Source organism: Passer montanus, unplaced genomic scaffold (assembly GCF_014805655.1).
Source record: "Passer montanus isolate IOZ18808 unplaced genomic scaffold, ASM1480565v1 scaffold14, whole genome shotgun sequence".
Lineage (NCBI taxonomy): Eukaryota > Metazoa > Chordata > Aves > Passeriformes > Passeridae > Passer > Passer montanus.
In genome coordinates, this window is record NW_024360941.1 from 8746113 (window position 1) to 8758380 (window position 12268).

General features: G+C 35.6%; 1 protein-coding gene across 4 annotated transcripts in view; it reads right to left on the reverse strand.

Moving 5' to 3' along the window:
* Positions 1 to 12268, reverse strand: part of GLRA3 (glycine receptor alpha 3) — an 81638-nt gene that overhangs the window by 38517 nt on the left and 30853 nt on the right. For all 4 annotated transcript variants that reach the window (XM_039700285.1, XM_039700284.1, XM_039700282.1 and 1 more), the window contains exon 4: positions 1853 to 2076. In XM_039700285.1, coding sequence (XP_039556219.1) covers positions 1853 to 2076 — 224 coding nt within the window. The remainder of the gene's footprint in view (positions 1 to 1852; positions 2077 to 12268) is intronic.

Below are 12268 nucleotides of genomic sequence, written 5' to 3' on the forward strand. Positions count from 1 at the left end.
AGCTGTATGGGAAGAGTCTGAGAAGGGAAGTCAGACCCATCCCTTATTCCCATGCTATTACAAATAGTTCCAAAGGCAAATTCTGGCTAGTAGGCTGCTAACATAGCAAGTTATTTCAGAGGCACCTGGGCTTTACTTTGAGCTTCAGTAAACATTTTAGTATTTTATATTAAGTATTCATTGAGCTGGGAACTGTTACCTTCCATTATTTTCTTGTCCATATGAGGGATGAGGAGAAATTAGGGAATGAAAGAAAGAAGCAAATTTAGAAACTTTTTTTTTTCCCCCTTTTAATATCAGCACAATAGCAATTAGCATATCTCCCCTTATCAGAAGGTTAATTCACTCAACTAAACTAAACTAAAATCAATGATATGATTTTAAATCTGTTTTAGAAACTGTAATAGTTCTTAATTAAATCAAGTCAACATAAACTTGCTGGCTTCATAAGAAACAGAGAAATTATCTGGTTTCTCCTTTCAGTACAGTTGATGTTGGCCTTTATAATTTAATATGATACTACTTCTCACATTTGGTGTTTTTCAGCCCATTTCATGTGGCCATGAACTTGGTCTGAGCTGTATTGAAGTTGCAATCCAAACTGGTTTCAGCTGAGTGGTGGGGTACTGTGTGCTGTGTGCATTTGGAAGGAGTAGGGCAAGGCAGGGGGATATTTGAATAGACTGGAACAACAGCCAGTGCCCCTTGGAGCAACTCAGACAGTCTGCAGATTATTGATTTAGATCTATTTCTACTTGAATCCAGAGAAGGAACCTTTTAGTCTACTTTGAATCTGTTTCTAGTGACAGAATACATGTTGTGACACTGAAGATTGATAATGTTCCCAGAGTGGCAGACTAACCTCCTTTTGGATATGAAATCCTCATAAGAATTTTAACCCAACCTTCTCCTTGTGTAAGATTGGAGAAGTGTTGCCCAATGGCACAGGAAGGAGGGAAGGAAGAAGAAGGAAGGAGACTCTTGCCACTGACACATCCATGCAAGTCATAAAGTTTTCTTTTTCTTCAGAACACAAAGTGTTTAGAGACTCCTGATGTCTCTTCAAAGACTCTAATTATACATTAATTCAGTGTCATAAAAGCATGCAAAGCAAAACACTGAATGAACAATAGCATATTTATTTTGAAAAGAGTAACATTTTGCACAAGTGAGTCACTGCTTCAATACCAAATCTAGTGGGGCATTAGCATACTTATATCTAATGTTTCTCATTAGATTGGGTTTTTTGAAGACAGTGGTAAAATGTCTACTGATGTCTGTATTAAAAGGAAAATGATGGGAAGAGAAGTGGGATAATTAGATTTTGTCAATACTTATGATTACTGCTTTCAGCTTCTTAAAACCTTTTCAAAAATTTACTTTCCAGTTTTCTCTCCATCTTCAGAGATGAGTAAATGACTACTCTTTAAATGTCATACTTCCTCAAACAGGCCATGTTTTCATGTTGAAGTGCAACTGCAATATCCAGAAAGGGGGAAAAGAAGTAAAATTGGATTGTCATGACATTGGAGGCCACAGACTGTGAAACTGGTATATAGGCCAACTCGGATTGTAATACTGCAGGATTGTTTGGTCTGTGCAATGTCCCAGTCCCTCTAAGCTCAGTACCTGTACTTTAAAATGGGAAATAATTTTTTCTTATTACTTTTACTGTGTGCATGCCTAATGAGTGATCATTTTCTATTTTAATATAAACAATGAATGCTGACAACATTCTGCATTCAAAACTCACACATAATAGTTCTGCATGATTAGCAATTGAATATATGTTTTAGAAAATCCTAATTATACTTTTGAGCTTCTATCTGAAAAAAAACCATTAGAGACTTACCTGATGGAATAAAGTACATTTCCATTTTTGAAAATCCGCAACAACTTATTATCTGTTGTAACTTCATGAAAGTTGGCACCTTTTTCATTAGCAAAGAACAAATCAGGTTTCCAAATGGAATCCAGCATGGATGGATCTAAATCTAAAGAGTCATCTGGATATTCACTGTATGCAAGGCGTGGATCATTCCAATTCTGACGGAGAAAGATGTTCACTCGGTAATCCTGAATAAAAGAGAAAACAAGCAAAGCTTTATCAAGCATAGGGATTTAGCTTTTATTTCATTTCTTAGCCATGTAATCCCCCATCCATCTGTGGATGACAAAAGAATTACTTAGCTGAATGCCAGAATGATACCTATTTATATTAGTGGGGACACAATGGATAAGAATAAAGATGCATTTCAGGGCAATCGAAAAAAATCCTAAGTTAAGGAAATCCAACCTCCATGTACAGTTCATATAATTCCATATAACTCTACCCTATCTATCTACCTACTCAATCAGAATTTTGTCTTGAATTTGAAATGAGAAGCATAAAAATAGTTTCATGGTGTTACCTTTTTCTGCTCAAACCCTGGCAGGGGTATCCCCACTTCCCTCTCTCTCTGTCAGTGAGAATCTGTCCCACTGTAAGGGAAATTCAATTAATTTTTTTTTCCTCTCTCTCTCTAATCCTTACTTGTTTTAGACCCACCACAAAGGCTTTCTGTGCCTCAGTTCCCTATGAAACATTGTGTGAGCAGTAACTTGCCATACAGCAGTCTGAGGAGGGCACATGTTCCTCCTCTCTTCAAATAGGGTAGAGACCCTATAAATATTTATGATAAATTAGATTAGCTACGAGTGCAGTCACCTGAATTTCTACAGAAAGTCCTGTCTAAATCAAGAGGGCTTTTATAGAAAAGATGAGTGAGTTCTTCAAACTTCTGGAAGTCATTTTTCACATACATTCTCCCAGGAATGTATTTATGCCTCCACTTTCTTACAACTTTACCACTCTGAAAATACTTGGTTTTAAATAAAGGTGAAAAATGGCTTCTCATTACATTGCATTTAGAACTGAGACTGAACATAAGGGCATAGGAACTACACTTTTATTGGTCATAATAAGATTTTCCTCATTATTTTAACTGCATTAATGAAAAAGATCAAAATAAAATAGAGAAAAAGATAGGTTAGCTGCAGGGGGAAAACGGAAACTAGTCATCAGACCTTACGTGATACTTCTAAATATAACAGAAGTAAAAATCAATCACTTTTTTATGGTCAAAAAAAGAGTATAAAAATTAATTTTAACAAGAAAACTTCCTGAGTCAGAATGGGAAATTAAGTCTACAGGGTTGAGAAATAAAATGTAGCCAAAACCTATGGATACTAGTTTTTATAAGTTAGACTAACTAGTTAAAACCCCATTGGTGTAGAAATTGTCTGTTTAAAATCCAGCATTTTATTGATATTTCTCTTAGGAGACTTGGAGCTTGCAGCCATGTAGTGGGAAGAATCATACCAACAGACATAATATAGGACAACAGGAACCTCAATATGCAACATTTATTAATGAGAAACTGTTTTTCATATCTTCAGCATCCAGCTGTTTTGGTCAATTTAATTATTCAACTTGACTGAGTAAGTAAGGGTAGCCAAATATGCTAAAAACATGCTTAATATGCTTAACATTGCCAATACTTGCCAATATTTGCAAATCATATAGAGAAAGTCCCAGTAAAGAATTTTAAGTTCACATAACTTTAAAATTATTTAGCACAAAGAAAGTAAGTAGAAAACTACCTCTGAAAAATGAAATTAATTCAGAGTAGTGTTTCCAGCAGAGGCAAAAAGCTCTTTGACCAAATGGAAGCATACAACATTAAATGTGCTGGAATTGTTAATCAGCTGTTCTATTTAAAGAAATAAACTGTCAATTAATTTGTTAAAAACACACACACAAACACATCCAAACCCCTTTCAGGAAAGGACTAAAAGACATTTTCTTTTTTGTCATGGGGAGGGACAGCCTCAAAAGTCATAAAAACTTCTCATGAGGACCTGTTGTTATTTTTTTATAATTAGTACCATGATGTGATAAAATCAGAACCAGGATTTGTACTTTACAGATATAGAAACAAGCCTGTATTTTCTGTGTTTCCAAAGTAAGACAAAATTCTTAGACAAGCTTGTGCCTCAGTGCTCACAGAGCTATATTTTTGGTGTCTTCTAATAAGAGGGAATAATAACCCTTGAAATATCCTTATTTCTTTGCATGACATCCCAAATATCATGTAATATCAGTTTCCATTCCAGATTGCAGTATAAAATGGAAAGGACAGGAGGAAGAAGGATGTGGGAGCAGTGATGGCTCCACCGCCTTTCCCAGCATGGGCTGTCCTTGCACTGAAGGAAACAGCTCCAAACCTGGGGCACTGGGGTGGGACCACTGCAGCTCTCAGGACTTTGTATTTCAGCCCAACCCAAGCTTTATATTTTACATTATATAACCTCAGGTATGTCTACTTGCTTTACTTATCTCAGTAGAATATGAAGACTTTATGGACAGGATTAGTTGTAGAGTAAAGGTCTTCTCACATGTGTGAGACGTGTGAGAAAAAAGCTCTTTGACCAAATGGAAGCATGCAACATTAAATGTGCTGGATTAGTTGTAGAGTAAAGGTCTTCTCACATGTGTGAGACGTGTGAGACAGAACAGGTGAAAAATGCACAGCAGGAATGCCAAATGGAAAAAGGAAAACGGATAATGACAAACAATGTAATCCTTTCAAAATTATATTAAGTTATTCTGTATGTCAGTATGAGTAAACTTTATTGGTTTAAATTGTTTCCAGCTTTTAAGATGAAAAAAGTCCTGGTTAAACTTCTCACTGAAGAAACTGGAGAAATTTTTCATCACTATCTCCCTTGAAAACTCTGCCATTGGCACTCATTATTCACTTTAAAAAATCCTAATCTATCAAAAGGAAAGAGATGTATTTGACTGTTACTTTATGAAGGACAAGTATTCATCATCTTTATAATATTTTATAATTACACATTATGAGCACAAGGCCTAACCTTTTATGAAGGACAAGTATTCATCATCTCAGTTTATAATTACACATTATGAGCACAAGGCCTAACCACTTTAAACAAGTAGGGTTGTTTGATGCAAACACGGACACCAGAATCAAACAGCCTGAATTGATTTGTTATCCTACAAGAGGCTCTGTTATTCTCATGTGCTATTTGCCTGGAAGAATGACTCCTAATTCAAATAACTATGACAGAAAAGTCCCTTGAGGAGAGGAAGAAATAATTATTTCAGTTGTGGTGACTTTCACAGTCTCATCTGTAACCTCAAGGCTGCAATTTTCTGAACAGCTGCTGTACCCTGGTTCTACAGAACGAGAGTGAGACATGGGTCTGCACTTGCTTCACCATACTTCAAAACCTTAGCACAAGGTGAACCTTCTTAGAGGGTTAGGGTACTGCTCACCTGCTCATAAGGCTCATTCAAATAAAAATTGGTGAACAGGTTTGTTATCAATAGCAATATTGGATTTTAGTTTCTGTGCTCACATATAATCATCAGAAGTCAAAGGTAGTTAATATCTAGGATGCTTATTCTTAAAAAGATTAATTATAGTCCTGACATACTGTATAATAATGTTTGTCATAGCTCCTACTACTGCATGCCCTAGAATATTTATTAATTAAAGATTCAATATACTACTCCCATATTTGATGGAAGCTGTGTGTTCCCAAGTCCTAATTCATTACAATAAAATCACATTTTGAAACTTGTTCAATGTAATTGCTTTTTTAAGCTTTAGCTCAGGGGCTTTTAAAATGTTTGCACTTTCAAGCAGTAGTATAAGGGATTAGATGATAAAGGACATGACAATTACATGAACAAACAACATACACTAAGCCTCTGCCTTAATTTGGTCCTTGCCCTGTTCCCAGTTAACAAAAGATTCCATTTTTTTTTTCTGCAAGCAAATGATGTGTCCCTGAAGAAGTTTTTGCTCTACAGCAGAATGTACTTCTTGCTAAGTGAAAAGTTAAGTTTTTCTGAGATTTTTCATTTCTTCACATGAATTTTTGGTGCTATATATTTCATTTTGTTATTAATGAATTTTATGTTAGCCCTTTGAATATGGCTGGCTTCAATGAGTGACTGAATGGGCTGTTTTATAATTCTTTACTGAAAACATGTATTTGAAATCACCCTCTGTTTCATCTTAGAGAAATATAACTGAATTAGATCAAATACAATTTTGTGAATTCCATATTAAAATTCTCTGATGACTTTCTTGTGTTGGTAGACAAGTATGACATTGTCTAGAATAGGGTAAATAAGGTAAAATAAAAGGTAAAATTAACTAGGTCAAGCCCAGAAGCAGGGCCTGCTAACTCCTACAGTCTAAACACCTGATAAAATGGGCTATGAGAAGGAATATATAACTAACTTAAACAAACCTGATCAGATATGAATTGACCTTAAATTTATTGATGTGCATGAAATGCACCAAGAGGTCTGTTAGGAAAATCATGTTGATTTAGTGGTTTTACAATGATACCATGGCAACGCATAAAATTTTATGTGTATTTGAACTGTACCAGTACTGAGGAGAAAGGGAATGATTTGTTTGTCTACCCGAAGACTTTTCTAGTAGCATTTGAAAAGCCCCAAGTTATTTTGTGTTTTGGCTGCTGGTTCAAAAATATGCATGCCTCTTGCAATCCTGTGCTATGTTTACCTTCGCAGACAACTCAGGGAGTCTTAGGGATTATTAAGGCCAAACTAAATACACTCAGGCAACTAAATAAAACTTCAAGAGACACAAACTCCATTCAGTATCAATTTGCTAACCTGCTCCCTTCATGAAGAAATTAACTTTGTGAACAAGTACATGTGGGTCTAGATGAGTAGTAAATGAGAAAGAAGAAATGTAAATTTTATGGCCTTCCACTAGGTCCATGATGAAAGGAGTAGAAGTAAAGGTAACTTATTGAAAAGTGAATCCTTATTTTAAAAGATCTCAGACACTGTAATTCGTAATACTACAGTAATACCAGAACAGTAGTCACAGGCACACACCTAAAATATTTTCCCTACATTTTGCTAAGCTGGGAAATATTCTTGTTACCATGTAAGGTCAAGGATAAATATTTAGGAATTGAAGTAAAACTATTCAAACTTAATGAAATAATAAACCAGTGTAAAATATCAATATATACAATGAAAAGTCTTGTTATATTTGTATTTAGTATATATTCTATATACATATATGATATACATCAAAAGACATGCAAATTATGTATTTAATATAGTCAGTTTCTGAAACTATAGAGCAGCCACATTCACAAAAATAAGGAAAAATATATTGCAAACAAGGGACCTAATAATGGCTGACTAGAAACATCAAATTTTCAGTATTATATCCCTTCAATCCTACCAGGAGTTAAGTAGCTAAACCCTCATTCAATTTAAATCTTTTAAAAGAAGATAGAGGAACTAAAAAGAAGATTGTGAGAGGTCTGGCATATTGTAGCTTACACTGTTTGTAGATGGAAGTCAGACTAGAAATCTTCTTTAACTAATCCTGTTATGCCAATAAATTGGCTTGCATATGTTCCTATACATTTACGTTTTGAAAATCCATTAACAGAAAAAGAAACCTAGTGACTGAAAGATCAGGCACTGTAAATACTGGTTATTTTTTAAAGCAAGGGAGTAAATTCAGATTCTCCAGGAGTGCTTTTGAAGATTATTGTTTTATCATCAAAAACAGATAAACAAGAAATTATGAATACCTATTTTTTCACACTTACATGTGTTCAATACATTTGTTTATAATTCACCTTCAATATCTTAGTGGTTGTAATAAAGTTTTAGGTTAGCATCTATTCACACTGCCTTGGTTTCCAATGAGAAATGCCTTAAGGAGGTGGATGCCTGTCTGTTTGTTTTGGTTGTTTATTTTTTTTTTGTTTGTTTTGTTTTGTTTGTTTGTTTCTGAGAAATTTAATGGAAAGAAAGATATGGGATTAAATTTGCTCCTAGGCAAAATTAAATTCTAAGCCTAGAGGCTTGCAAGTTGGGATCTTTCTGAACTGTGGAGAAGGCTGCAGCTTGTTTGAGCTGAGGTAAAGTTAATTTACTTCACAGTGGCTGTTACAGAGCTATGTTTTGATTTGTGCTGAGCACAAGGTTGATAATATAGATGTGTTCTGTTTTTGCTGAGCAATTCTTTAACAGAGCCAAAGCACTTTTTTTTGCTTTTCCACCTGCTGTGCTGGTGAAGAGACTGGGGGTGTGTGGGAAATTGGGAAGAGACAGGAGCTGGCATGGCTAACACCCACTGTCTAAGGCAATATACTCAATATGACCATATGGCATCATGCTCAGTAGATACTGGGGGGGAGAAATGGGTAGAGGGGCAAGAAGGAGGAGGGGCATATTTGGAGTGATGGTGTTTGTCTTGGCAAGTAACTGTTATGTGTGATGGAGCCCTGCTTTCCTGGGAATTGCTGAATTTATTACTTGTTTTGCTTTGCTTGTGTGCACAGCTTTTGCTTGCCCTATTAAACTGTCTTTATCTCAGCCCACGAGTCCTCTGACTTTTACCCTTCCAATTAACTCTCTCCCTGATCCCACTTGTGGAGGAATAAGCGAGAGGCTGTGTGGTTCTCGTTTGCTGGCTGGGGTTAAATGATGATGAGGGATTTTTGTTGGCTTTGCAGTGCTTTTCAGTCCTGGATGAAACTGCTGAGAATTTCAGAGCCTCAGCAAGCTGGAGCACTAGAGGCATAGGAGCAGAGAAGCCTGTGAGTTGGGATTACCCGCAATTTGGATAAAGGGAGGAAAGTGCCAATCTGGAGATGTCTGTCTAGAGACACCTGTCTGATGAATCTAAACAGCAGAGTAGCACTTCCTGGGTAAGATGGTTAATTTGATAAAGGGTCAAATGGAAGTGCTTAGGAGTGAGAGGAGACAGAACCCAATTTCTATGCTGAAGGAGATGGCTGCTGCTGCTGAGGCCCACACAGAATGTCTGAGATTCTGAAATTATAAGGGTTATTTTGTGCAAAAAGAAATTAAACTACCTGAGAGATGATGAGGTGCTTTTATTTTTTAAATTGGTATTAGGATCTAAAAGCATTTGGGAGGAGGGAGAAAGAGGTCTAACACTACTGATGTAATGGCAGTAATGACATAGGGAGTAGCACGTCAGTAGAAAATGCATATTATACATTGCTGTGATCATATTGACTTTTAAAGAAAATTAAAGTTGGATTCACAGGGTCATAGTACTTCTTGTTCTGCTAGCTTTTAATGCCCATACTTGATAGCATGCTGTGTATTTTCTATGGAAAAAAAAAAGAATCTGGTATGTAAAAAAAACCCAAACAGATTCTTACAAGCATTTTTGATGAATTGCATAATTTTACTGTTTAATTTTAAAGTATTTGTAAATGGTTTCAATTGTTTTTTAATATATGATTTAAAATACATCTTTGCACTATGGGTATGATGTATAGAAGACTGAGCATACAGCTCTTTCATATTGAGTGATTACTTTGCCTGCTGTCATTAAAAATTCACACCCAGAATGCAGGAAGTACCAAGTATTCGGAATAGAATGAAGACATGGTGGGAGAACTGAGTTTTTAACTGATGCTAAAATGATGCTTTGAAACTTATTCAAATCAAGAATTTCAAGGTCATGTAGAATGTTTGTACTGAGAACTTTTCCAGGGCATATTTACTAGACTCAAGAACAGAAGTTAGGAACAAAGGTGACAATCTGAAAATTCTTTATTTTCTTAATTCAGGTTAATTCAACAACTATTCTGAAGTCCACTGTAGCTTTTTTCCAGCATGTAAACAGAGTTAGTAAATTACAAGTTCATGCAAAACTGAGGGAGACAGGCTATAGTCATACAGTGATGGGGATTTATGGACTTAACTCCCATTAGCATTAATAACAGTTAAGGACAAATCCACATATATTATGATGAGATTAATTTCCCTTGCTTAAATACTTATCATGAAGCAGCTACAGTAAAAATATTTTTAAAACTATTACTTTTGACCTAGTCCTTTGATTTAACTATTTTTGATAATGTTTTTAAGCTGATATCTGTGTTATAGAAATCATCATGAATGTTGCATTATCATAAGCCCAAGGGAGTTAATCTTTCATGATTGCAATAAAATAAGAAACTTCATGAAGAGCATACCTTAACAGAGCTATGTAGTGATCCCACAATCTTATTTTCACAGATACTAACATTTCCTACAGTAGTGACTGAGTAGAACTCAGCTTTCAAATCAGATGTTTTCACATCTTTTTCTGGATAATGCTGTAATTGCTATATCAGAATGTAGATTTTTAGGAACAGCCTACTTGATTACAGCCTTCAAATAGATTGAAAAGACTAATATAATAATGTGGAAGTAAGTAAGAAGATACTGGGAGGGATGAGAGTAATGCCACCTGATTTCATAGAGCAGTGCTGTACAAGTAATGGCTTTCCTTTTAAGTGAAAAAGAGCGACCAGAGGAAGAGGAATCATGTAAACAAACACAGATAAGGAGAAATAAGAGGTGTGAACTGTTTCCCAGCTTTGCTAGAAATTAGATCACTTTAGGTAAACAAAGGATATAAAAAATTAACTAAATGCTAAGTCTCCCTTGGAATGAGAAGATAAAGATTCTGGAAGAACTTTTGATAAGTTTGTAAATAAACCATTTTGATTTTAGGAAGCATTAGAACAGGTGATGAGTACTACTTAAAGCAGCACTGTATGCAGTAGCAAGGGCTTGAGCTGATGATGTAGGAGGTCACTTCAGGTCTTCTGTAGCTAATGATTGCAGTAAGTGCTATGTGGAAGTAGCAAGCTTTGTGTTTATAAACTGAGCTGTTCAACTTTCTGTATTATAAAGTGTTTTGCAAATTATTTATGAATGCTTGTTAAAATGCACCAGAAAGAAGGATACATTTGTATGTCTGGATGAGCTGATTATAACTCCTGTAATGGTAAATATTTATCTATTTTAGATAAACCAGGACAATTACTTCTAGCTTAGAGTAGTAAGGCAACTATAGGTCTGGATTCAGCCTTTTCTTCAAATGAGGCAAAAAATATTTGAAGCTAGGTTTCCATTAATATAAACAAGAATTAAAAAACATGCGACCCAGTGCACAGGCAGCAAGGTTACTACTGCTACCATTTCCCTAGACCTAAGAAACAGTCTCTGACTAATGGGTTATAAAATGTTTTCAGAACATGTTTATACCTGAAGGTGATACAGATGTATACAGGATTTGACATTTCTTCCAGGATGAGGAAGTCAAAGCAGAAGGTATTGTATACATTTGGTAGTAGTGTAGAGAGATTTTCGGGATATATCAGCAAATCAGATACTTAACTCATGTTTCTATGCACAGCTTCAAATTGAACTCATTCCCAACCAGCACCTCTGAAAACACATCCTCAACACCTGTTAGTGATGTGCAATACAACAGATCACCCTTGATCTGCTGTTGCAATGCAATGCCATGTCACACCTTGCAATTTGGTGAGACATCTGGAACACGGTTGTTCTACCTTTGCCTCGTATTTTCTTGTTCCTCTCCACTTTGTTATGCTGTTGTAAAGCCAGCCAGTGTTTTATGTGATATCTTCCACCACAATTTCAAGGGAATTCCAAGATTCCTGTCTAAAAAGTTATCCTAAACTAAAAGTTCCAGAGCAGAAGTGTACATAAAAATGCTTTCCATTTCTGCTTGGAAAACCAATGGGTACAGGAATTCCTTTTTAAATTAAAAAAAAAACAAAACTATTTGCTTGCTAACTTTATCTTGTATGTGTACTGATGTGTTTTTCCAAACAAACTGTGGCTATCCTATAGAGTTTCCTTATAATACGGAATACATCCTGTATCTCAGGATGGTGATATGACATCTCGGCTTAGAATGCAGGTTCAGCAACAGGATTTGCTTGGATTACTCTGGACATATAACAAACTGGACAGCTGTAGACCCACTAGAATTTATTAAACCTCTCTCTGCTCCTGACTCTGTAACCCAGGATCAGGGTGGCAGAGGCCAGTGCATGAAAAATAAAAGATGTTATATAATCTGATGCCCAAACTTGCACAAGAACAATAATTTTTTTCTGTGTCTTGATAAAAGGAAGTTGATTGTCAGAGGGACTTTTTTTTTAAATTCTGAAACTGTAAAGTGGCCATTATTGTGAGGCCTCACTTTCATTCATCTGAGATATAAAGCATAGGGGTTTCTTCCTCACACTTCAGTATTAACACATTGCTATATATACTGGACATATTTTTCAGTGTATTTTCAGTAAAGAAAGGCATCTATTTCCTTGTATTTGAGACATCAGCCTA